At 43.7% G+C, this 21,572-nt stretch overlaps 3 protein-coding genes across 4 annotated transcripts; 2 read left to right on the top strand and 1 right to left on the bottom strand.

Moving 5' to 3' along the window:
- The first annotated feature begins 12,128 nt into the window (after positions 1-12,128).
- xaf1 (XIAP associated factor 1) lies at positions 12,129-15,162 on the top strand. Its single transcript, XM_027024500.3, has 8 exons — positions 12,129-12,286; positions 12,810-12,945; positions 13,072-13,128; positions 13,241-13,442; positions 14,125-14,186; positions 14,273-14,488; positions 14,643-14,703; positions 14,797-15,162. The coding sequence occupies exons 1-7, from the start codon at positions 12,249-12,251 to the stop codon at positions 14,691-14,693; spliced, it is 762 nt and encodes a 253-aa protein (XP_026880301.1). The 5' UTR covers positions 12,129-12,248; the 3' UTR covers positions 14,694-14,703; positions 14,797-15,162.
- Positions 15,163-15,307: 145 nt separating this feature from the next.
- Positions 15,308-18,006, top strand: LOC113586409 (F-box only protein 39). The gene is made up of 3 exons (XM_027024498.3): positions 15,308-16,632; positions 16,915-17,091; positions 17,813-18,006. The coding sequence occupies exons 1-3, from the start codon at positions 15,505-15,507 to the stop codon at positions 17,939-17,941; spliced, it is 1,434 nt and encodes a 477-aa protein (XP_026880299.2). The 5' UTR covers positions 15,308-15,504; the 3' UTR covers positions 17,942-18,006.
- A 152-nt stretch (positions 18,007-18,158) lies between these two features.
- tekt1 (tektin 1) lies at positions 18,159-21,504 on the bottom strand. 2 transcript variants are annotated; one of them, XM_027024499.3, is made up of 8 exons: positions 21,406-21,504; positions 20,611-20,804; positions 20,326-20,491; positions 20,053-20,181; positions 19,624-19,770; positions 19,197-19,428; positions 18,884-19,080; positions 18,159-18,447 (listed from the first exon to the last, which is right to left on the bottom strand). In XM_027024499.3, the coding sequence occupies exons 2-8, from the start codon at positions 20,798-20,800 to the stop codon at positions 18,288-18,290; spliced, it is 1,221 nt and encodes a 406-aa protein (XP_026880300.2). In that variant the 5' UTR covers positions 20,801-20,804; positions 21,406-21,504; the 3' UTR covers positions 18,159-18,287. The 2 variants fall into 2 exon arrangements, with proteins under 2 accessions (XP_026880300.2, XP_081556222.1); XM_081700096.1 differs by lacking the exon at positions 19,624-19,770.
- Between the last annotated feature and the right edge of the window lie 68 nt (positions 21,505-21,572).

The raw sequence follows: 21,572 nt of genomic DNA, 5'->3' as shown, positions 1-21,572 counted from the left end.
TTCGAGATACTAGCTGGCCCTGGCAGGAGATAATTACATCACGGCCATCGCAGTGCGATTCCTCGCGACAGCGTGAGCAGCTTTTGTGGGGAACACCTTAATTTATGTGTCAGACACTATCGATCCCATCAGCAGGTGCTTTGTTTTTATCGCTTACTTGACCCGGAGTCCCAGCCGAAAGCGCAGCATCTGCAGCTCCTGCTTTTAAGCATCAAATGACGCAGCGTAAGGGAGACAGAGAGCTGGATAAAGGTATTAAGAAGCTTTTGGAACGAGAGAAAAGAAATAACATTGTTCGGGAAAAGGTGGTGTGTAGCAAACTTCTGTGTACGTTTGAAAGCCTGAAGTGGTGAGGGTTTTTTAGCATTTCTGTCTCTGTCACCTCTCTGGTTCCTCTCCACCAGTCGTGCAGGAAATAAGGAGGAAAACTACAAGCTATGGTGCTGGAGGCTATCATTGCTTTTTAAGAAGTGGAGCATGTCCTCAGGCAAACCAGTGACAGTACATATGGAACAGCATCCACGCGGACACACACTCGCTAACAGAAATCACACCTCATCTCCTGGAGCGACAGCACACAACACTCACCAGATTCTGCGAGGCATCTTGAGCAATGAGAGTGTGAACAACAACAGCAACCAGCATGGATCCTTGTTCCGTTTCTGTCTGTCTTCTCTCTCTCTCTCTCTCTCTCTCTCTCTCTCTCTCTCTCACACACTCATTCTCTCACACACACACACACACACACACACACTCTCTTGTCTCTCTTTCGCTTCATCTAACTCCCATTTATCTCTCTTTCTCTCCCACACAGACACACGCTCATACACTGGTTAATAATTTAGACAGCACTTATCTTTATTACATACACAAAAACTGTGGCATAAACAGAAGCACATGAACTCACATACACAAGCACACAAGCATATACACACTCATGCGTGCACACACACACACACACACACACACACACACACACACACACACACACACACACGTGCCTGATTATGCAGTATGTTTGAATGCTGCTCTTTGCTGCAGGTTGAATAGAGGCCACTCACTTTGTAGTGTCAATCAAAGGAGCAGAGAGGCTTGGTGAAAATCAGGCCTGTTTGGCCCCTCTACACACATTTGCTCCAACACACACACACACACACACACACACACACACACACACACACACACACACACACACACACACACACACACACACACACACACATACATTAATTTGAAAGTCTGCTACTTGTCAACCAATTTCCATGGAAACATGACCAAAAGGGGCCCACTGCATTTACTTTAACATTTACATATATATATATATATATATATATATATATATATATATATATATATATATATATATATATATATATATATATATGTAAATGTTAAAGTAAATGCAGTGGGCCCCTTTTGGTCATGTTTCCATATATAGGAGTATAAATATGTGAAGTTGCATTTGTAGATCATAGCTTAATTTTACACGTCTACTTGTTTCTATTATGTATCACAAGAAGAAATGCTATAATATTACAACATGCTTTTGATTTTGCTTTTTCTTTTGCTGGCAATAGCTGTGTGTTCAGAAGGTTACACAGACAGCACTTCTAAACTAAGAAAGAGGCACAAGCAAATGCCTCTGGAAACGCACCTGTGTCCACTCGTGCGGGGAAGCTTTGATGTCTGCCTGTCCCCTCTCCTCCCCTCTCCTCCCCTCTCCTCTCCTCCCCTCTCCCCTCTCCTCTACTCTACTCTACTCTCCTCCCCTCTCCTCTCCTCCCTTCTCCTCTCCTCTCGTCCCCTCCCTTCTCCTCTCCTCCCCTCCCCTCCCCTCTCCACTCCTCCCCTCCCCTCTCCTCTACTCTCCTCCCCTCTCCTCCCCTCTCCTCTACTCTCCCCCCTCTCCTCCCCTCTCCTCCCCTCTGCTCTCCTCTCCTCCCCTCCCCTCACCTCCATATAAATTTATTTACCATATAAATAAATTTGCCTGCCATTTAATCACTCATATGAGCGCTAATAATCAATCAAAGTAATTATCACACACATTTTTCAGGGACAATGTATTATTTTGACAGATAGTTTGCAGTGGAAGAGAGCATTCCAGTGACCTGAGCACGCACATGAAGAAAATGGCCACTGGGGGCAGCAGACAGCCACAGACACGTTACCCAGTAACTAATAAGCCCACTTAAGGCAAGGACAGGCAATGAGCTGCGAAGTCCCCAGTGGTCCCATTTATGTGTGTGTGTGTGTGTGTGTGTGTGTGTGTGTGTGTGTGTGTGTGTGTTTGTGTGTGTGTGTGTTCCTTATTCACATATGAATAAGCCTTATATATAACATGTATAGAGAGAGTTCTCATTTATACAGTTCGGATTTATACAGTCTAGGTGAGTAAATGCAGTGTATTGTATTAAGAGATGTAGAGATATTCAAAATAGATTCTAGGTGAGTACGTGCAGTGTATTGTATTAAGAGTTGTAGAGATATTCAAAATTGTAGTGAAATACAAAATGATTCCAGATATGTCGAGATATGCAAAATTGTAGTGCAATACACAGAGCTTCCAGAGAAACAGAATGTTGAAGCACAGAACTGATGAGTAGTCATATCACAGGCTGCAGAGAGACTAGCAACTCACCTGGCCTTCAGGGCTGCAATGGTGGATTTGTCCATCCTAGAGAGAGAGAAATGGAAATAGAGAAAGACAGAGAACTACACTGAATATTCTCAAAACCATCAAATGTCACAAAGAAACAAACACGAGTGCATTTATTCCACTCCTGAAGGCTACACCAGTCTTCTCAACTACATTCTCCAGACTCAGATAGCCACTGCCACAAACCAGCATTATATGGTCAGTAGTCTTCCAGTTCATTTCACACACATTATTACCTTTCCACTCCACCTATTACAGGAAGCTTCCAGCCTCTTTAGTCTTAAATAACATCGTTATGTGAAGTGTCTGAAGAGAGCTTTAGGAATTGAATTGTGATGAACTATGAAGGGCCTTTTATGATCATTTGACCGTTTGAGCATGACGAAAAGATGGAGCAAGGTAGACGCTCTGCTTCATGTCCCAGAATTTCCTGGAGGTCATATACAGTAACCGCACTGTGTTGGGGGAAGCACAGAGACACGTTTTGGAGAGGAAGACTTGAACTGCTTTTATCCTACACTGCTGTAAAGCAATCATGAGTACAGGAAAGGTGCTATTTGCTTTTCATTTTACAGCTTAATCCAAGTACACCTGAAGCACACCTGAGATACACCTGAAACTCTTAAATTAAAGAAACAACCAAGTTACAGAAAACGCGGTCATAATTTTAAAAAATGGGGGGGCACCTGTAGAGTACAAATGTAGCATCTGATATCTATGCAATAATAATACAACAAATATTTTTACAACATGTGAATGATGCACAATGCAAAACGTCAGAATGGCATAATGTGGCCTGCTGTTGTACTGCATTATGCTGCTGAAAGATGCTGAGGAGGACAAAGCAGCATCACCATGGTTACAGCTATGATGCCAGCCTCTAATCAGAGTGCATTGTCCATTATGGAGGCAGTGGCCAGGAGCATATCAGCTCATCTGCTTCCACAGGACCGCCTCGCAGGACCGAGCCGTGTGGGCACGCTAAGGCCCACACAAGTATGGGGCTGAGTGAAATGCAAGTATGTGAAATCTTGAATGTGCAGTACAACAGTGTGTGCATGTATGTTCCTACACAATGAGTTGTGGCAAATAACTTTTGCTATAAATACATTGAGCTCAGGCACGTCAGTGAAGTTGACAGAGGGAACATTGTGTGTGATTTTCACAGCCTCTGAGTGGCATGGGTGGCTGAAGACTTAAACTGTGTCTCTTCTTCATGAATTTCTCCTCTCTTTTTGCCGTATCTGTCCCTTGGGAGACAGATCACTTCTATCTCCTGCACACTTTCACAAGCATTAATCCTCTGCCTTTCAACAGGTGCTAAAAGGTTTGTGTGGGTGTATGTGTGTGTGTGTGCGTGTGCATGTATGTTTGTGCATGTGTGTGGAATAAGAACAGTGTGCTTGATCATCAAATAACCAGTAAGCACATAAACTGCATGACCCGCTACTATTCACCCTGATGTGCATCTTTTCCAATTTCCTGAGTGCACACGGTTCTGCTTGTCTCAATAAGGCAAGTCAATAGAGTGAATTACGTATTTCAGCTCCCATCAAACAAGGTCAGATCTCCAATAAAATAAAGCTCTACATTACGTCTCTCATTCTGTACTGAATGAAAGACAATTAAGTGGCAGTATTTTCCTGACCAGTATGTTACCGGCTCTGGGCTACTTCTCTTGGAGAAATACAACCACAAACTTAGAAAGGTGCCAAAAGTAGAAGAATCTCTTTGCGACTTATATAGCAAATGAAATCTTTTATACATGCATTAGCTATTTTCAGCAACCAAGGCATGTTTTAGCCCTGTATGATGGGTAACTTTTTAAGCTGCACTGAAAAACATCAGGTTCAAATTCAACTCTGAGCTACAACACAAACTAGCAAAAGCTAATCAAGCTTTTTTATGAAAATGAGATCTAATTCTAACAAAGATTATAAAGAGTCTGTACAGAGCACCTGCCTACATACACCCAACCCAATACACTACACCAGGCCAGAACATATAACATACCGTTCGAGGCCTCCAAAAGATATGCTCCTCTTCCTCCTGAGCATGCTGGCTGGGCTTCACTCTCTCGCACACACACAAACTCTTCCCCACACACTCACACTGTCTCACCCTTTCTCACCTGTTGCTCTACAGAGCAACTCACCACTTGGCCCTCCCACATGGGTGGGAGCACCATAGAGAGAAAACAGGTGTGGGGGGGGGGGGGGGCAAGAGGGAGGGGTTTGTCCATTGAGAATCCTTCAACTTCTCTTCCACTCTCTCTCTCTCTCTCTCTCTCTCACTTACAATGTCTTTCCCCCTCTCTACCATCCATCCTTCTCCTTCTGCCTCTTGCTCTCTCTTTCCCTTTCATTCTGTTTCACTTTTTCTCTCTCTCTTTCTTTATGAGAAGAAACTAAATTGGCACTTTCTTTTATGAGTTCGATCAACCGCTGCAGCACAGACAAGTCACAGGATCTTTCACATCCTTGCAGGTCTATTGCTTTGCTGACAGAAATATTATATCACTGGAGTCTGAAGATTAGCAAGTGATAATGTTCAGCTTTGTTTAAATAGCAAACAATTACATTGTCATGAGAACAAATAATACATGTTAAAATCTCCTAGTGCTGGATCTATTTCTGCACATAATTCTAGCGACTGATTGCAAACTAACAGCTGGTGTATTCCTTATGGAATTCAAAGCACTCCTTTCCCTTATTCTGACTCCTTCAAGGCCTGTGCGGCCTGTTCTGATGTGCTGATATGGTTTGCTGATCAAAGGCTCTTTCCCGCCTTGAATGGAAATGCGCTGGCTAATTTGCCTGTGGCCGAAGCTCCTCGGAATGGAGAGCGGATCACAATCCAAGTTGCTCTCGTCCCCTCTCCATCCCTCTCCCCTTCCCCCGTTTCTCCACAGATGAATGCCAGACATGGCGGAACATCGATAAATGTGTTAATCAGATGAGCAACACTTGAACTTTTTCTCCATGCCTCTGGGCTGTTTGAGTGGGAGAGACCTTGCATACCTCACCATTATTGGCAGAGCAGTTCCAACTGTTTAAAAGGAATTAAAACGCGCACACACACCTGCCTGGGTGAGTCAGACCTGAGCTGATAGGTTCAGCCGATAGGCACACGGTAGAACCTGGCTCCACACACATATACACTCCCTCGGCAGACTTTAAGTTACAGTGATGAACCTGGGGCCTCTCTCTGCCCAAACAAATTAGTCCGGAAAACAGAGACCTATTTGGGGCATGTGGAAGCATATGGAAGAACTCACTCACAGCCACTGTGCTGTTCCCCTTACTAAAAACCAAGGGTTAGGCAAACCCCAGTACCTTACTGCACCAATATGAACAGTACTACCATACTGCACGAGGAATATTCAGGTATGCTTAAAGCAAGCTCTGCTCTGATAAAGGTTTAGGTACTAACTCGTATATAACTTAGTACAGTGTTACTTATATGTACAGAGACAGACAGAGAGAGGAGAAAGAGAGACCAAGAAACGGAGAGAGAGAGGCAATAAGCGCTCTGAGCAATCTGGCAGAGCTGCACTAAAGGTTAAAGGTCATAAAGTAGGGGAGCGGATCAACAAGAGGAAAAGAAAAGAAAAGAAAAGAGGGAAGGAAGGATTTCAGCCATCTCACATCATCTCTCCCGGTGGCACAGAGGAGAACACACGCGTATATATTACTGACGCTCCCGGCATTTCCCCCCCCACTCCAAAATCACAGCAATGACATTCACGTGAACGCATGAACTGATCCCCCCCCCGTGTTTTGCTGTTTGTGACGGCCGTTTGCAACCCAGGCCCATCGCACCAGTGACGCCATCCTGCTCAGCGCCGGCGGGTGCCGCTGACTAAATGGTGCACTATATCTAAATTAGATTAGAGAGGGCAGGCGGTAGGCCTCAGGGCTTGGGTGCTACAGCTCATTAGAGCCACGGTCAGAGCCAAACTTCATCACCATCTGCCCACAACAATGCTGTCGCAGCACACTGCCTGCAGCTGGCTGAAGTAGCCCAGGAGGGCCATGTCACTGCCTTGTTTTCTCCCACTGCTTTTGTGTTCTTTTTCCGGTTCTAGTTGTCCATGGGCATCGTTCGCTCCTTTCTGTCCCTCCTCCACTCCTCTCTGTTCATTCATGCGCTTCTTACACCGTTTGTTCGGTTGTCTCCTCTCGGTTCATGTACCTTCTCTCTTGACTGTCCTCCTCTGGGCCAACCCAACCGCCATCTCGTTCCCTGGTTCTCATTTCAGCTCCCATGCTTGGTTTCATCTTTAATCCCGCCATTAGAACTGCTCTCGGCTACTCCCACAGTCTCTGTTCTCTGTTTTATTGCTATGTGTTCTGTCACCATGCAGTACTACACCATCTGATACATCTCCCAGCTCTCAGGCACACACAAGCACACACACTTGTACATGCGCACACATCCAGCCTCCTTCGGTACCTCACACTTACACACACTCACACACTCACACACACAAACATACACTCAGACACAGACACACACACACGCACAAACATACACACACTCACACACACACACACACACACACACCCCACACACACACACACACGCGCGCGCACACACAAACATACACACACACACACACACTCACACACACAAACATACACTCTCTGCAATGTCTCTGTACTTTCTCTGTTCAGAAATCGCTGCTGCAGAGCGAGGGCAGTTACCCTTATGAGTCCCATATGACCCTTGAATTTCACTCTCACACCTTTCGGAGTTTCTTCCTCCTTCTCTCTCTGCTCCGTCCCCTCATAACTGTCCTGCCTCTCTTCCTGTGCTAGGATGTGTGCAGACAATGGCCACACTTCACACATTTCTTCCACACACACACACACACACACAAGGAGAGAGAGAGGTGTGGAAACACAGACGTGTTTCTGCATCCACTGCGACTTATCCTCCATTACATTTCCTAAGCCCTCCCTAGCCGAGTCATGTAGAAAAAAAGAGGTGCAGAAGAGGCAACAGAAAGTGTGAAGGTAGGAGCAATCACAGCTCACACGAGCAGCACCAAATTCCAGCAGTGGGGAAGTGCTTTAAAGGCTCGAGAATGACAGGGCTGGATGCAGGATGACTGCATAGCTAAAGCAGGAAAACAAACAACTGGTAGGTTGAGGGGAGTGGTAATAACAGAGGTCTGCACTCAACAAAACACACCATAATGAATGAAGAATGGGAATGTGTTTTAGTGGGGAGAACAGAAGACATTATTGTTGTGCTTTTAAATACTGATCAGTGTCTAACTGCGCATTACAAACTGAGAAGGATAATATGCCAAAATCTGAGACAGAAAGTGTGCATGTCGTATGCAACAGACTGTAGGATACTGTGTGGCTGTGCTCCTCTATGCAACTACAGGTGTTTGCTTTCAGCTACATATGATGCCACATTTCAGATAATGAGGTCTTCCTCTGTAAAAATGGAGGGAGATGCAGCCAACAGAGAGAATCAGATTATTGGGAACAGGAGTTGTGGTGCACGTTTTGGGGAAATAAGTTCGGACACTGTGGCACCATGTTTGCAGAGGGCAGAGGTCCAGCCAAAAACTTCATAATGCCTCAAAAATGCCACATCGCACATTCAGACCATAAACAAACAAGCTGTCCTATGAGTGTGTGGATGTTTCGAGAGCAGTTATACTTCATGTTACATACCCTATAACTTTTTATATTTTCTGTAATATTTATTATCATTAGTTGCATTTATATAGTGCCTTTCTCAAACTCAAGGTCGCTTTACAAATATCGCTTTTTCTTTTTCTTTTTTTTTACACACTCACACACTTAAAGCGGCAGCCAATTTGCGCACAGTGAACTCTCGATCAGAAACCACATCCCCCTGGAGGACTGCACTGAGCGCAGGGAAAAGGGAGGATGTCAAAACCCCGAAGGAAACCCACACAGACAGAACATGAAAACTCCACACAGTTAGGGACTCAAACCCAAGACCCCAGTGCTGAGAGGCAAATGTGCTAACCGCCAAGAGACCATGCATTCTCATATTGCTGAGCAATAAGCAAACCCAAAACACAATATTTGCATAAGTGCATGCACACACAAACACCTCATTTTGCATATGTTGAATAAAAACACATGATATTTCAATAACAGAAAAACTTTATTCATGTATCTATCGAGTATGAAATTATGCATATCATATGCTTAGTACAATTTTAGCATATGATCTGCCTGGTGGCTGTGCTACTCAAGTCTCCTGAAAGAAACAGGCTCTTCCTCTACACTGCTCTAATATTAATGACCAGAATAAGACACTTATCAATGTCTTCATCTGACGTATACCAAGAGACAGAAACACATTCATTTGCACACACATGCATGCACATGTGCGCACACTAGAAGCTGCGGCTTGACCCTTACACACAGACTTAGGCATTGAGAGTCGCAGTAACAGTTTAACAAGGTCTCACCCATCCTCTGACACACGTGTACAAACACACACATGAATGCACATAAAGCATGAATTCTCTCTGCTAAATGTAGCACCGTGCTTTTGAGAAAGCATCCAAGTATCTTACCTCGACTCTGCCATCAGTGGCTTGCAAGCTGAAGTAAACATAGCAGACAGCAGCGATGGACTGCTTCAGACCACTACGCAGCACGATGGGGAGGGGGGTTAGAGAAAGAGAGAGAGATGGAGGGAGGGAGAAAGAATGGAGGCTGAGAAAGACAGCGACATGAAAGAGACTGACACTGCATGTATGTGTGTGTGAAAGTGTGTTAGGAGGTAAGAATGACAGAGAGACACATCCTCTCTTTCACATACACCCACTCACATACAATTAGCAATGCTACCACAACAAAGATTAATAGCGTACACCCGCATAACATAAATGTAACATAAATAAAAGCTTAATATAGCATGGCCACATGTCCAGAAATAGAAAAAATCAGACAAAACAAGTCCCTTCAGAAATGCAGGTAAATCAATCCATCAGGAGAGATGGCAAAGATACACAGAGAATGCGCACCTGAAGCTGCTCAAATACAGAAGCATTAGTATTGACTGGGGCTCATGGCATAGTCAATGCCAGAAATAAAAGCAAGTAATTGGCAGTGATTTGGTCATTTGCAGATGGTGTGGAACACACACACACACACACACACACAGAAGCAGAGACTACCAAAGCCCTTAGGCTGTGCTTCATCCAATCTCTTCCACAACCACCCTGTCAGACATGTCCTGGCTGATTTGTTTTGATTGTTTAACAGTGCTATACGTGTCTCCACCAATCTCCTGGCAGATTAGTCTTATGAGAACCAATATGCCTTCTAATTGGTGCACATTCTAGGGTTGCCTTGGTAACCCTTGAATTTTTTTTTTTTAATGATCTTTTGGAGTTTTGCCAAAGCAGTTTGTTTCCTTAATATTCTACATGTACAGTTTTACCCTGTATTATCACAGCAAACACAGGTGTATGTATGTCTTTATTTTCTCCAACAGTGATGGCTTTGTAATAATTAAATAATATCTGATGAGAGTTATTTTATATGATTAGAAATGGTCTCTTACAATAGAAAAATCCCTTTAAATCCATGCAGTTACCTTTTCGTGCGTATGGGATATTTTAATTCAGTTATGCACAAACCTTATATGCACAGGTTGATATACCAACAAAATGGCTTAAATATTACAAAACACACCACAATAATAAAGTCTGTTTTCCACACAAATTAGTGTTATTACGCTGGTGAGACCCGAACATCATTAAACAAAAGCCTGCATTGACCTTTCCAGCCTCCCAGCAGGAACCACTGCACACTCACTGAAAAACGTCGATCTTGTCACCTGCAGAAAAAGAGCTTTGCAACAAGAGAATGGTCGGCTTTTGCAATGGTGGATGCAACAAGTGATTAAAGCCCCCCGAAGTTAGTCCTACCCAAAGTCAAACAGCATTATTGCACTGCGCCTCGGAGACGGGCATAATAGCTACAAAGAATCACGGAAGAATCGCATGAGTAATTACTGTTTCTCCGCCAGTGTGACTGGACTGAAATAGATGCTGGTACTGATGCCAGAGTGGGAGCTCCTGACTACATTCTAGGTTGGCAGCAGCAGAGTGTAATATATATGGTAATATGTCCCCAACGGGAAAGGATTATTTGTCTTCATACTGCGACGCGTACCTCACTCAAGGAAAGGTTCGAGGACTGACCAAAATGACACACCAGGCCCTAAGTGAATGGTTCACTTGTTTTTAAAAAATGTGCTTCGGGTTCTGCTTTGTCAACATACTATTTATTCAAAGTTCAGCTAATTCAAAATGTAAGGCAGCCTAGATACTTTTGTAAAGTTAAAACCAATCTTTTTTTTTTTCTTTACAGTGTATAGAAGTCTAATATTGAAACCACTGTATATAGTTTGAGTCAAAAAAAAATGTAAAAAATCACTGAGCCCTCATGTTATGAGGTCTGATGACTAATGTGCTGAAAAACATCCTCTAGGTATCTTCCACTATCAGGGGGCTTGAATCACTGAAACTGATTATTGTAAGTTATATGCTGGTATTGTATTCTGCCTCAGTGGCAAGTCGCTTTAGATTAAATTTGTAAACAAATGTTAACGGGGGGAAAAAATATATGGATCGTTTGCATCTTACATTGTACCTATATTTCATACATAAGCAGACTGTTGCTTACAAAAGAGAGCAAGCCCTGTCCCCACCGGACACGGACAGTGACCTCATCGCTAGACCACTCGAAAATTAGAACAATTACCCAGAAAATTTGAAAATGCCCCAGCTCACTTTCCCTTTACCCCTCCCTGCAGCCCATTGAAATGTAATACTATAGCCTGATTACCATTGTTCCGGCGCGCTTTTTGTCCACGCACAGCTCCGTTGCGTCAGACTCTGGGTTTAAATTTGAGTAGCAATCAAGTAACTAGACGATAAAAAAAACAAAAACATTTTACATACATCTCGTTGCCAGATCCTAATTCTGTCCGTCTGTAAGTTGCAGAGATACAGCAGAAACTCACGTGTTCACCCGTAACAGTTTGGATAAGCAACAGCGTAATAAGTTGCATCGATCGGCCGGACAGGCAGCAGTCACGCAAACGCTGCATACTCATAAATCAGACTGCATACAGGCCACAACTGGGGCTTTTATACATTTATATGAAGTAAATCGTGTACTAAACCCTATCTGCCGGCATGCAATAGTCGGTTTCTAACCAAAGGACTGTTTTTGGTTTGATATGTTTGAAGTAGCAGACCCCTCTCAACCAAGCAGTGATTTTAACTCGTGAACGTCCAGAAACGCAGTTGCTTTGCATAGAATGGTCCGTAATCCACACAATATCAAATCACGTGAAACTGAAAAACATTCATGCTGCACCCAAGGGCATAATATTGACCTGAAAAAGAGGACGATGAGTGTATGCACAAGGTACGTGTTAAATATGAAGACCCATGCATCATATGATGATGCACTTTAGTAACATATTGCGACTTTCTGTTTCACTTCTTCACAAGTGAAACCATAACCTCATAGAACGATATAATAGCTCTACTCTCCTTCTCGTAAGTTTCATGGCTGCTACAGTCGACCTGGAGCAGTGTAAACACTGGTGAGTTGAAAACTAAATCTTAAAATATAACTGTGAGGTTTAGCAGGATCACTTATGCATGTGAATTAAAGCTACTCGTATCAAAGTGAGCGGGTCTCCTTTAAATACTGTAGTTATTAGATTATGTGTTGGGTTAGCCTAGGCTATATTGTGATTGTCCGATACGGTTCCTTGCATAGATGCACTGTGAATTGACGAATTCTTTAACATCCATCTCGAACAAACATGTACGCGACAAGAACAGCGGGCTAACAAAACTAATGTGAAAATTAAAGTACCGGTGCGAATCTTACGTAGCATAGTGTCTGCCGTAGCATACACTGGCGATGCGGCCTTATTTGTAACATTTTTAGAATTATATTAAGTAACTACTTAATATAATGCAGGCAGCCCTTCTGCCGCATTTTACTAGTTAAGCTAAATATGAAGGGAGTAATTGTACTTTAAGTATCGCCTGTGTCATCTTGATTGCGGGGTGTCACGGTTTTAATCCGGTCTGTGTTCTCTTGATATCACCGGACAGCACTAAAGAAGTTGCTAAGGCGAATCTGGCCATGCACGAAGCTCACTGCCAGCGGTTCCTCTGTGTGTGCCCTGACTGTGATGAGTCAGTAGCTAAGGACCAGCTAGACGACCATCGAGTGGAACAACACACTCTGGTCACATGACAAAACTTAATAAACTGATTGTTGTTTTATAGATTTATCGAATTAATAATGAAATTAATAAAGATTGTATATAAAATGTAGCTTTAGTTTTTAAATTCCTGTTTTCATCTGTTACAGGTGAAATGTAAGAAGTGTAATATGAATATGGAACAACAGAAACTAGGAGACCATGAGGTGAGGGTTTCATCTCGTTCGCAATAAAAACAGGAAATAAATAAATAAACAAGTAAGATGTTTATGGCTTTCCGCCTATGTCATCCCTCCACAACACCCCCACCCCTCACAGACAAATGAATGCCCAGAAAGGCTTAGGAGCTGTGAGTTCTGTGAGCTGGACCTTCCGGTCAACAGTATGAAAGAACACACGGTGGCATGCGGCAGTCGCACAGAGCTCTGCCCAGACTGTAACCAATATGTCATGCTGAAAGACCAGCTCCATCATGCCCAGATCTGCTCCTCTGCACTCGCCGAGAAACACTACTCTAAGAGTCAGTCTCTTCTGCCCTTTCTGTCTTCATTTGTATTGTGTGTGTGTGGGCCTAGCCCTGTCAGGGTTAATGTAAGTGTTCAGTGCCACTTTGAGACCAAATCGCTCAGTTGTAGTGTGCAGCTGCTAAGAGTCAATCTGAGGTCCTAGTCACAGTCAAGCAGTCCTAGCAGTCTTAGCTAATGACTTGGTGCATTGTTACTTGCAATGATACATTAATTAGACTGGGTATGTCTAGGATATGTAGCTGACAGACCCATACACACACTGTTCACTTTATTAGGTGCATTGAACAATCACAGACTGTAGCCAACCTGTTGCTATGCCACCCTCTGCTGTGTTAATTACTGCTCAATTTCTGACCACAGGTCCCTGGTGAACAATTCTCAACACAGCAGATGACATGATAATGATATAGCTGTGGGTGTGAAGCTGGTCCGAGTGTGTCAGCCTCAGCTGTAGTGTTGCTGGGTTGTTTTCATGGGGCAGTGCCTTGAGCATGGACTGCCTCTCCAAAGCTGTCTCACCAGCGATGGTCCTGTAGTCAGAAACTGACACCAAACAAAGGGCCATCTCAAATTGTGGATGTCAGGGCTACAGAATCTCACAAGGTGTTTCTAAATAAGTGTGCATTTAGTTGCACACACTTTGTTGCACATTCTGATGGTGTTTCTCTTTTTCAGAAGAGGAATTAATTTATGAGTACAAGAAGCCTCTTCAAGCCAGTTATTTGGAGGACTCTAAGGTGTGGCTCTGAATGTATGTTTACTAAAACGTATATCTGTACAATATAAAACGTTTAAACTATTCCCATTTTTTTTCACAATACAGCTTGCTGTTTTATCACGTGATCTAAGTGATCTGCACACTAACCCGAGCAGAGACCCCAAGTCTGACCAACGTAGTCCTTCAGACTTGAATCTTTCATTCTCAGTTCTGGAAAAGACAAAGAAGAATGTGGCTACTGGCTGGGCAGATATTGATCAGATCAGTACCTGTTCACAGTGTCATCTGGCACTTCCGCTAAGAACACTTCAATGGCATGAGGTACACAGTATGTAATGTATGGCATTGCACCTACATAGCACATTTTTCAGAGTCAGAGAAGTCAGTTGCTCAACTGAGCAATTAAAATATTTTTCCATCACTGCATGTCTTTCGTACGTCATTGCTGACAGTTTTCTTTTCATCTTCATTTAAGAGCAAGTGCAAGATTTTTGAAAGTCTGAAACTGATGAAGCCTCAAAAGTAGGGCTGACCAAGTAAGTGCCTGGATCATACATTGTTTTGAGTAATAATCACTAGATATGGTCTAACCCGTTCTCATATTTTACTGTATAATTGATTCTTTACAGCATGGATGCCAGGACAAACGCAAGTGTTCTGTAACCCTCCTCACCCAGCCCCCAAAATAACAATAGTGGAGTTATGAGTTGTTGTGGTGAATTAAATAGTTACAGTGTATTGTACATTTGTAGTAATAATGATAACATTATATTATTTTAACTGTCAAACATCGAGATTGAAATAATTTTTTTTTTTCAGTTGAGCTTCATATGCTACAATAACAGATTGGTTTATCTTGAATTTATTTCAATATTGTTTAAAATGCATACTAAACTATGTGTCTATATATACAATTTGGTATGTACTTTGGTTCTCTGATTCTGTGGAATCACTTTATTTTAAATTTCAGCATTAAATTAGAGAAAGGGAATTAATTACAAGTGTGTGTGCATTATGTCCTTAATTCACAGAATGACCACTCTGTTCAGTTCTACTATGATATCATAAGTGTCAAGATGATGTCATCAAGACTGTATAATAATCTGTAGTGTAAGCACCTTTTTCTGGTATTTGTGAGAGTATCTGGTGATGGCTTCCTGGACATTACACATAGCTATAATACCACAATATAGGCAAAAATAGGAAGAAATACTAAATTATATCAGGTTTTAATAAGTCACAAAATACAATAGAGTTCACTTAAAAGTAATAAGATATTTGAATATAGACAGAATCTAAACTTTTGAAGATCTTACCTCCCAACAACACTTTTCTAAATGGAGTATGCTCAGAGGCCAAAAGCAGAGGAAGAGCAAAATGTGGCTAAAGTCCACAAGGAGGAGGAAGTGAACATGGTTGAAGGTGGGGAAGCATACGAGCATCAGTCCCTGTGGGCTTTCCTCCCAGACGTGTGTTTGCAACGGGTTTTCTGGTGGCTCCACGACCACGACCGAGCCCAGGCAGCTCTGGTGTGCAACCAATGGCACCACGTCATCCACTCCCCGTCGCTATGGCGGCACCGCTCCTTTCTCGTGTCCGGATGCATCTTCCAGAGCCGCCGCTCAGAGCTGGAGAAGGCTATCAGCTATGTGAAATCCTACGGCAGCTACCTGGAGACCCTGGAGGTGCTCTTCATTCACCCCATCAACACCGTGGTGGCCCGACGCTTCCAGCTGAATCTGCGCTCCCTTCTCGCGGCCCTGCGCCAAGCTGGCAGCCGCTTGCGCTCCCTAACGATCCACCGCATGGAGCTGGACCACTCAGCCTGGTGCCGCAGCATCCGAAACGCCCTGGTCCGCAGCATGACCTTCTACCTGCTTCGCCAAGGCTCGCACCTCAGCTACCTTAGCCTGAGTGGGGCACGCTTCAACCTCGACCAGGGCATGCACGTGCTGGAGGCCGTGGCGGCCGCCCAGCAGCACGTGCACCTGAGCCATCGCCCGGGCCTGGCCACCCTGGACCTGCAGGACTTCTTTGCCCAACCCTTCCCCGTCTACAACAGACCCAACTTCGCCAGTGTCGTGCACAGGTTTCAAGGCTTGTGCAACCTCACGCTGAACTACAGCTGCATGTCAGACGACCTGCTAAAAGCCCTCGCCTCCTGTTGTGTTGGTCAGAACGGGGCTGGCTCGCTACGCTCCTTCACTGTGCACTGCCACGTACTTGAGCCCCACTTCCAGACAATCAGGGGAGATGCCTGGGCCCTTCTGGCTCGGAGGTGCCCTGCTCTGAAGGTTCACATGTCTGTGGAGCAGATCCTTGCCATCGAGTGGCTTGCACGCATCTTACTCCGTGAGGTCCCCCTACATTCTCTCAGCCTTACCAGCTCCTATTTCAACGAGTTCAACTGGACTGCCAAGCCAGCACTTGCCAGCCTGATCCCCATGTACAGAATGTGTCTACAGGTGAGTGGAAAGGAGGAACCATCCGACAAATAGTTCTTATAGATGCAAAAATTTAGCTATCTCTATTTAACCCCCAGCACATGCCAGCAGGTCTAAATTCCTCACTTTGTAATTGTTATATACCTCAAGATTAATAACCAAAAGTAACCGAGAGGCTTAACAGGTTATTAAATAAGGGAGGCTCTTCCTTTTGTTGTCCCAGTTCTTTCAACAAGAACACAATGACTCAGTAAGAACTGGTGAAATGAGAATGCACAGCATGTCCTTCTTCACCACATACAGAAACTGATTCTGGACATCAATAACCATCATGAACCTGTGGATGAGGAACTGATGGAGGTCGTCACCGTGTGCACCAAGCTCACATACCTGAAGGTTTGGGCCTTTCTGGACATCAGTTTCTTGGATAGACTTCTGCAGAAACGCCTAAAGAAGCAATGCATTCTCAAGACCATAAAAGTAAGCCTATGTTTATGTTGACTCCTTTTGCATTGTGTAGCCTTTATATTAGAAAAAGACAACCACATTTTCTTCGCCTGTCCTCCTATACATAAACCAACAGGAGAGCAATTGTGAACTGTCAAGTGTCCATCATTGTGGCATTTTACCCACTGTTATGTTGAACATGCAATTCTACAAGTTGCTTGGATTTACTCCTTGATGCAACATCGCTTTGAGCAAACATCCTGCCACACTTGAATAAACGCTCCATCTCTGCATGATTTCCATACGCTGTAAAGGTTGGAACGTTTCCCCAGATGGCCAATGAAATCAGTGGTCAACACCCAGATAATTAGTTTTGCTTTAGAGCGGTGAAAATGTCTATAGAATAGACAACGCAAAACCTTTTTTTTCTTTTTTTTGTACTCAAGTTTTTCAAAGAACACAGGGAATTTCAATTGTTAAAAAATGTCTCAATTAAGTCATTTAATGATTTTGATTTTATGGCAGAAATACATATTTGATGAGCCATATTTTAGGGCTATGTAGACATTTGGGCTAGTCTTAGATTACACACTAATTTAAAAGGGTAATTTATGTATATTGTAAATTAGTTAATTAATCTGAGTTTGAATACTGGTTATATACAGACACGCACATAAAGCAAGATCACGAAGCCAGTTACATGATCTTTGTCTGTTTGAGAAGAGACTTGAAAATAAGTGTTGCTATGCTACAGGTGCGACTGTACACCAACAAACATGAGACCCGCGAGGAGGATGAGATGTTGGAGAAGCTCTTCTCTCGCTTCAGACAACTCATTGACTCAGAGCTCAACTACTTTGCCAGTACTTATCCTATGTTCTGATGTCTGAGTGGCATACTCTCCAAGAGTCAGAGAACACCATGATGTACTGTACATGTGATGATCATATTTACCCATCATTCCAGTGTAGCAGTGTAAACAGAATAACTGCTGCTTTCACCTCTCTGGCAACATTTGCACCCCACAATAAAATTCACTTTTACAGACATTGCATTATTATAATAAAATAACCAAGGAAACAAAAATTGTCATTGATGGATGGTGTATTTCTAGATCAATTAGGTTAAAAATCTGCAGAAAGGATTTTTTTTTTTTTTTGCTTCAAAACACTATTTACGACACAGCAATGCTAACTGTCTCCTAAGCCTCCAGCTCCCTTGTGCCCTGTTTAAAAGCTGTGAATTGTGATGGGTTGACGGAGCTGGGAGCAGATCACTTCATCTATGTAGAGGGAGCGTGATTTGACCTGGATCTCCTCCTCCAGGAGCAGCTGGTTTCGGATCAGGGCTTTGAGCTCCATCTCCGCCTGGGTTAGGCCCTCTTTCAACCTGCCACACATTCAGGGGAAAAGTATGTTCGTGTTAGTGTTTTAATTAACAAGAGGTGATTAACACAAATACTTGACAACAGCATGTATAATATCAGTAGTCAACTATGATGAGCTGTTGAGACTTTGAACTAGGTCTGCAGAATGGTGAAACTGGATTAAAAGGTTGCAGCCTATTCCTTATATACTGATGCTATAATCATTTGTGGCCCGGTGTCCATGACATCACAAATGGCTGTGCTCTCATCGGACAGGCAAGAAAGCTTAGCTGCTCTCTGCTTAGTGCACTGAGGCTGGCAAACAGGAGAATACAGAAATGTGGGAAGATCAGGAGGCTTTACCGATACTCAGTTCAGAAAGACTGCACCAGCACTGCAATACCACCGCACAACAGCACCACCACGACAGAGCTGTGTGCTTGGCTGCTTCCTCCTCACCTCGCAATGTTGTCCGTGAGCTGCTGCACCTCAGAGAGTAGGCGGGTGTGCACGGGGTCGCTGCAGAGCTCGACACCGGGCCGCTGGTAGCGGGCGTGCAGCCGTGCCTGGGCCACTTTCAGAGGAGCCTCCTTATCCGTGATGGCCACCCTAAGAGCCGAAAGGTTCTGCTCCTGGCTCGCGATCTCCAGCAGCAGCTGAAAAAGTCAGAAGAATTGAAATAATAAGGAAGCAAATATAAATAAGTGAACAGAGAAGAAAAACAAGCTTCCAAAGGTTGAGAAAGGCACAGCATGCAGGTCTTGCGGGGCACCTTGTTCAGCTGGTCTTCCAGCTGGCCTTTGGCCGTGCGGCTCTCGTGCACGCGGCGCTCCAGGGCGGCGTCGGTGGCCTGGTGTTGCCGCAGCACGTCCGCAGCTGTCTGCTCCAACAAGCTGTTGACCAGGGCCCGCAGGGACAGTGAGTTGCTCCTTTCCTTCTCCGCCTTGCCGATGTTCATGTCGGTGAAGGTCACCCACTCCTTCAGCATCACCATCACTCCGGGGCTGGGGACAATAAACATTACGTCAGAAGTGCCGCACGGTGGACTCAAAGGACACGATCACACTGAAATCTGCTGGAAGCTGACGTTGCTTATTTTATGAAGCATAGGTTTGCTCCTAAAGTATTGATGCTGCTAAACTGAGCCTGAAGCAACAGGTCTCTTAGCAATTTCCAATTCCCCATCTGTCTGTCTTTACCCTCCCGCAGTGAACTCTGCCGGCCCAATCTGCTCTTCAACTCTCGCCAAAGTGCTGGTGAGCATAGAGCAGAAATCATCGATGCGTTCTGCCTTAAATTTATCTTGCAGATCTTTCTCCAAGTAGTATTTGGCTGAGCGATTTAGCCTGAAATAGAGGAACCAGATGGAAATAGTGAATCTGAAAAAATGCATATTCATACAATGAAAAATAAACAAACAAAAAAAACCTAAAAACAAAACTGACATTAAATGGAAATTACCATCAGTACAGAGAAAAAGACAAATAGAAAAATACCTCTCATTGTACAATGGCAAAATACACAAGTTTCAACAAGTATACAGTGATTGTGGCATTACATGGAGGATGAATGAAAGAAGACCCTCCTCTCTGTTGTGGCCACATACGCACTGATTCGCCGGCCCTCACCTTATCTGCTCGACGATCTGCTCCAGCGTTCGCTGCAGGAGGGCCACCACTCCCTCGATCACCTCCTTCTCCTTCAGAAGCTCTCTCTCTACCTCATCACTCACCAGGTCTATGGCCACTCTCCCCTGTCTGAGCACAAAGTCCACGCACCACGCATTCAAAATTGGGCATGAGATGACGAGCAGGCCTGTGAGCTTTGTAACCTGCTGTGTGAAGATCGGTTTTAAGATGTCGCTTCACTATGACAAGCAGGTGTCTCTCTCTCTCTCTCACCTCTCATTCAGGCACTCCACAGTGGCTTTGAGAGGCTCGGAGAAACTCTCCGAGGCTCTCTCCACCCGGATCTTATAAGTGATGAGCACCTCAATCTCTTGCAGCATTTCCTGTAGTTTCAGCTCTAGCTCCTGCTTCCAGAACTTAATGTCTTTAACTCTCTGCTCTGAGGGAAAGGTTCACAGAAACTAAGAGAATAGACACAAATGTCAACTGTATCTCAACATGAGATGGAGTCCTATTAAAATGTTCTCTGACGGCTTTGATCATTCATGGTGCAGTTACCTAGCCTCTTGTTGGCATCCTGCTGCATGCGATTCGCAGACTTTTCACTCTCCTCTATTAGTCTTTTACACTCTGCAGTAAGCTGCTCCGAGCGCGCCCGCTCTGCCTCTGCGCTCCTTAAGCGCACCTGGTTTGCATACTTCCACTCAGAAGGTAGAAATTTAGGAGGTGGCTGTATCACTCGAGACATTGTACTGTGACAAAAGAGGTAAGATCAGATGGCAGTTAGAGATAGATTTAAAATATGTGTAGGTGCCACTTTACAAAGTTCAGTAAGAAGTTAATTAATGAAAAAATAAATATAAATTTTGCATTGTTTAAACATTGTTTAAACTCTGTAGATAAAGATGACAACGATAAATTACTTATCTAGCTAGGCTAATTTGGCCTACCATTAAGTTAGCCTGATTAATACTGAACAATTTCAGCATTAATGTTATTTAGGTTATAACTTTAACCTAGCTAACTAGTAACCACGCAGCCAAGGTCTTTCTTTAATGCTGTACAGTAACGTTGTTAATCAAATCCTGTCCCGCTAGCACTAAACGTTAATGCTTATGTTTGCTATCGAGCTGGGTCAGTAATCAAACTGGTAAGAACATTAACATTAGCTACATTTCAGTATGGTTAACCTTAGACCTAATTTAATATTACATTAAATTAGATAACCTACCTAGGTTAGGCTATCTAGGTTAGCTAACGTTAACTTTAGGGTACTTGGATGGACCATACAAACACAAAACATTATCCAGAACAGGGACAGTAGGTTATCAAGAGCAAGGTACGTGAGCCTACCTGTCAGGAGTACGTGTATTGTGTGCAAGGCTTGCTAAAGGCAGCCCTCTGCACAGAAAGTCCTAGATGGCTACTGTCGCCAGCAACCTTATCAAACGGTTGCTATAGCAACATGCACACACAAACCCTCAGAAGAAAAAAGCGAAACACGTGTCTATTACATATTA

Source organism: Electrophorus electricus, chromosome 17, assembly GCF_041902795.1.
Source record: "Electrophorus electricus isolate QZ-2024a chromosome 17, ASM4190279v1, whole genome shotgun sequence".
Lineage (NCBI taxonomy): Eukaryota > Metazoa > Chordata > Actinopteri > Gymnotiformes > Gymnotidae > Electrophorus > Electrophorus electricus.
The sequence above is the reverse complement of the archived record's forward strand: the minus strand, read 5'-3'. Positions and strand labels throughout refer to the sequence as shown.

Coding starts and splice junctions, on each gene's coding strand:
- xaf1 (XM_027024500.3), top strand. CDS start 12,249: ATGGCTGCTACAGTCGACCTGGAGCAGTGTAAACACTG. Junction 13,129..13,240: donor AGAAACTAGGAGACCATGAG/GTGAGGGTTTCA, acceptor CACCCCTCACAG/ACAAATGAATGCCCAGAAAG. Junction 14,489..14,642: donor GAACACTTCAATGGCATGAG/GTACACAGTATG, acceptor TCTTCATTTAAG/AGCAAGTGCAAGATTTTTGA.
- LOC113586409 (XM_027024498.3), top strand. CDS start 15,505: ATGGAGTATGCTCAGAGGCCAAAAGCAGAGGAAGAGCAAAATGTGGCT. Junction 16,633..16,914: donor TGTACAGAATGTGTCTACAG/GTGAGTGGAAAG, acceptor CACCACATACAG/AAACTGATTCTGGACATCAA. Junction 17,092..17,812: donor GCATTCTCAAGACCATAAAA/GTAAGCCTATGT, acceptor GCTATGCTACAG/GTGCGACTGTACACCAACAA.
- tekt1 (XM_027024499.3), bottom strand. CDS start 20,800: ATGTCTCGAGTGATACAGCCACCTCCTAAATTTCTACCTTCTGAGTGG. Junction 19,771..20,052: donor CAGATCGTCGAGCAGATAAG/GTGAGGGCCGGC, acceptor CCTCTATTTCAG/GCTAAATCGCTCAGCCAAAT. Junction 19,429..19,623: donor GCAGAGTTCACTGCGGGAGG/GTAAAGACAGAC, acceptor TATTGTCCCCAG/CCCCGGAGTGATGGTGATGC.